This window comes from Oryzias melastigma, linkage group LG5 (genome assembly GCF_002922805.2).
Source record: "Oryzias melastigma strain HK-1 linkage group LG5, ASM292280v2, whole genome shotgun sequence".
In the NCBI taxonomy this organism is placed as follows: domain Eukaryota; kingdom Metazoa; phylum Chordata; class Actinopteri; order Beloniformes; family Adrianichthyidae; genus Oryzias; species Oryzias melastigma.
In genome coordinates, this window is record NC_050516.1 from 25846867 (window position 1) to 25851189 (window position 4323).

At 38.0% G+C, this 4323-nt stretch overlaps 1 protein-coding gene across 1 annotated transcript in view; it reads right to left on the reverse strand.

Annotated features, from left to right (window-relative positions):
• Positions 1-184: 184 nt before the first annotated feature.
• Positions 185-4323, reverse strand: part of shmt2 (serine hydroxymethyltransferase 2 (mitochondrial)) — a 20611-nt gene continuing 16472 nt past the window's right edge. Inside the window, exons 8-13 of the mRNA XM_024270304.2 lie at positions 4190-4323; positions 3932-4094; positions 3654-3753; positions 2240-2395; positions 1655-1762; positions 185-1567 (exon numbers count right to left, since the gene is read on the reverse strand). Of these exons, the coding sequence (XP_024126072.1) occupies positions 1440-1567; positions 1655-1762; positions 2240-2395; positions 3654-3753; positions 3932-4094; positions 4190-4323 (789 nt within the window). The 3' untranslated portion in view covers positions 185-1439. The remainder of the gene's footprint in view (positions 1568-1654; positions 1763-2239; positions 2396-3653; positions 3754-3931; positions 4095-4189) is intronic.

Genomic DNA, 4323 nt, shown 5'->3' on the forward strand with positions numbered 1-4323 from the left:
ACTAGTTTGCCCCTAAAAAAGAATTATTTTAATTTTTTTAACCATATTTTCCGTTTTAGGTTCATTTTATCAAATTAGATCCACCAAAGCAAAAATAAGCGACTTTATATTTTGATGGAAATTTCCATTTTTACATTCATGATTTGCTCATCAAATGTGATGCAACCCAAAAAATCCCCAGAGCCTGTGTGCAAGTAATCAACTTTTATTAGAACAGTGATAATAAAAGTCATTTCAAACTCTGTAAACTTAAGTTAGTTCCAAACTGCTTCACTGTGCAACAGCAGATGATGATGATGATGATGATGATGGTAGTAAATAAAAAAATAAAAAAAACTACAGAAAATACTGTTATGTAATGTTTTGGCAAAACCATGATTGGAAAATAATAGTTCAGACAATTGTTTCTGAAATGATTCACAGACAAGTAAAACCAAAATGAGCTTGTTTCTCCTTTGTGCTTTGAAATATGTCACAAACTGATATGTTTTCTTCAAGATGTTTGAAGAAAAAACAGAAGTTGAACTTTAAATCTGAAAAAAAATAGAGAATAAATGTTTTCTTGTATAACAAATCAGCGAGAAAATGTAAACTAAATAACAAACATGTCAGTTACTCAAAAATACACAGAAAAGTTAACACTTTGCAGAATTAAAAAAAAGCAGGAAATGTTAAAAGGCGATAGTTTCGGAGCTCCATTTGAGTACCAACTTTTTTGCAAAATACAAAGTTTTTTTTTATTTTTAGAAGAATTTGCTGAAAGAAATAAATTACAGGAAACAGGAAATTGTGATGCAATATGACACTATCCCACATTCATTTAGATTAAATTCAACTTCAACAATCTGAAAACAAACTGTAGTGTTACTTTATTATCATGTAAAATATATTTATTAGTTCATGTTTTGTAGAGTCTAACTTTGACTTTTCTACTGTAGAAAGAATTGGCTCAAGTCCTTTCTAAATAAAAGTTCTTCTTACAAAAATATTTTGAGTGAATATTCAAAAACTAAAACCAGGATCCCTCTAACACTGACCGTCGTTCCTCACTTCATGAAGCCGATTTCTGTTTGGCTTCACAATCAGAAAATGAAAAAAAAAAAAAGGGGACAACATATTAGTGATGTTAGTTAAGACTCTTCACTGAATAAGACAAACATATTGTAAACTAACAAGGTGTTTGTCTCTGCTTGAACTGCCAATGTCCCTCATGGGTGTTTTCATCTGTTTAACAAAACCGGTTCATCTTCCTTTCATCGTGTCTTTACCTCAAGATGCTGACTGTACTGCAGAGATACTCTGATAGTGACAGAAAGTTAAAACAAAACCTGATTCTCAAATCCTCAAACTTCAGGGGTATAAACAGCATTTTTCTGATATTTCTTCACATCTGCCTTGACAGCTGTCAGCCCCCTAAAATCAAGACTCAGTGCGCCCGTCTAATGGTCGTGAAAGCCCGGCATGGGGAACGGCCTGGCGAAGGCTTCAACTCGAAGTCGCAGGTCTGCAATGCGAGCTACTGTCTCTGGATCCTGAAGGAGGAAGTTCTTGAAATCTTGAAGCTTTCCTGCAATAAAAAAAACCTCACAATGAAACTTTCATGCAAGATCATTTCAGGCTGTTTTAAGTAAAACCGTCTTCAAAGCAGACTCACCTGTCTTCTTCTTGACATCCAAAGCAATTTTGAAACCCTCGTCTAGGAAGTCCACAACTTGTACAAAATCATCTTCTTTGAACTGTCGGGAGGTCAGAGCTGGAGCCCCTAAGACCCAGAAAATACAACATTCAGGTTGGGTTTGTTCCCATCACAAAGACAAAAAACGTTTTTTCTTGGGGAAAAATAATTCTAAGAACGTTATGAACTTAGACAGAATTTAGATGTGCGAAACTCAACATTTGCGAATGTCGTCACCATAAAGACGAGGCCAAAAGAGGAAGACAGAAGTGAAGACAGCAGAGCAGAGCGCTGCAGTGCAGGTAAGAGTTTCGCCTTAGGACAAAGATGAAGGCTGCTGCTTTAAATATGGCTCTTGAACTTCCTGACAGATGATTAAAAAGCCAAACATGTTGAATAAATAACGACCTGCTTGTGGCTTAATTTGTAGCAGACCATTTCAATGTGCAGCGCTCTGAAAAAGTAAACTGGAGAAAAATAAATCATATGCAAAGAAGAAAACAAAAGAGAATATAAAAGATTGAATTTTATAATTTATCAGATTATTTCCAGATTACTCCTTACCGAGCCGGAGGCCCCCGGGGGTCAGGGCGCTCTTGTCTCCTGGGCAGGTGTTCTTGTTGGCAGTGATTGACGCCAGCTCCAGCACCCTCTCAGCCCGGGCGCCGTCGATGCCTTTGGGCCGCAGGTCCACCAGAACCAGATGATTGTCTGTCCCACCTGGAATATTCAATATTTAAAAAACAATTTTCATTTTAAATAAAGTACACATAGAGCCAAAAAAGTGTCAGTCATCTGTTATGCAAGTTGTCCCACTTAACGGCGAGAGTTCTGTAATGTTTATAATAACTAAACGTCAACTAGGAGAGACGGAATGTAAAAGTAGAATCCAGATGAATCGATTTGTGAGATTTTTAAAGTATTCTTTTGATCAACAGTGCAGAAAATAAGTATTTATTCAACAACAAAAGTTTTGGGCAAACAGTCTCTAAAAAATATTAGTATTAATAATGAAAGCACGTTCAGGGCATCATCTCGCTCTATACAGCATCTTTGTTTATCACAGAACTCGCCATTTCTTCTTCTATGACTATTTCCGGCATTTTAGACAGTTCTGCGCATGTCAGAATGATTTATTCCAATTTATTTCTTTGATTTTCTAATATTTGTTCCTACAGATGATCTCTTCTCATCAAGCTGCTTGTTTGTGTTAGATTGGTTAATTCCAGTCTTCTTCCCGTCTACAATCTTATTGCCCCTGGTGCCCTTTGACAGATCTTTGGTCTAGGGGGAGCGGTAGAAGTTTGACTGTTTAAAAGTGTGGACAGATGTCTTTTATACAAAAAACCAGTTCAAACAGGAGATGCTACTATAGATACTGATGAGTGAATAATACAAAAGCTTCTTAAAGAAGTAGTAACAGGTCTGTGAGGGATAGATTTAAAGATTTAATTATTATAGAGATTTAATTGTAGGATCTAAATACTTATTTTCTGCAAAATTTATGAGGAAAAACTCCTGACTTTATAATAATTTGTCAATAACTCTCACATCATTTAACTGTATTGTAACTCAGGTGAATATAATATTGAAACTCTTTTTGTTCAAATAAAAACAGAAGTAGTAGAAAGTATAAACTGCAGAGTGAGCACAAGTCTGTATATTTTAGAGCATCTTCTGAAGGCTATACATCAAAAAAGAGCTGATAGCTGCATATTTAGTGTTTAACAGGATTCAAATGTATGCTTACATCACAAAGATACGACTTTCATCACTTTTTTATTGTTGACTGACAAGCAAACTGCGCGTGCATTAGCTCTCCTGCACATCATGAATTTGAATGAATATTTTTTTCCTGTGAAAAGTGAATTTTTGACAGATTTCATTTGAAGTTGTATTCTTTTTATCTCTGCAGTGACTCCATCTCTGTGTTCTAATTAAAAACGGGGTAAATATGCATAAATAAAAGCTGGATTACCTGAAACGAGTGTGTAGCCTTTGTCTAGAAGAGCAGCAGCCATGGCCTTGGCGTTCTTCAGGACTTGAGCGATGTACTCCCGGAACATGGGAGACTGAGCCTGCAGACATGAACGAGACAGTTGAGCTTTCTTATGAAAATATTTAGAAGCCTTATTAGTACACATGCTTCCATTGAAACAATGAAACACAAAAGGCTGCACAAGTAACCAGTTTTTTTATCAGAAAATATCAAGGCAGGGGGCTTAGCCGTTATCTTGGCGCTGCAGCTGAGCTGACCTGTCTGAGTGCCACGGCCACACCAGCGATGGCGTGGTTATGAGGTCCGCCCTGCAGGGAGGGGAACACGGAGAAGTTGACCCTGTCCTCCAGGTCGTACGGGATTTCCTTCCCTTTCTTGTCCACTGAGCGCACCCCTTTGCGGTAGAAGATGAGTCCAGCTCTGCAGAGAACAGTCATCAGCTAACAAAGACCTCTCCCTTTCATTGGTTTACTCCGACCCCCTTTGGGCTTTAGGGGTCGCACTGCTGTTCTTACCTGACTCCTCTGAGGGACTTGTGTGTGGTGGAGGTGACCAGGTCGGCGTGGTCAAAGGGGGAGGGGACAGCTTTGGCTGCCACCAGGCCACTGATGTGAGCCATGTCAGCGAGCAAGTAGGCGTTAATATCAGT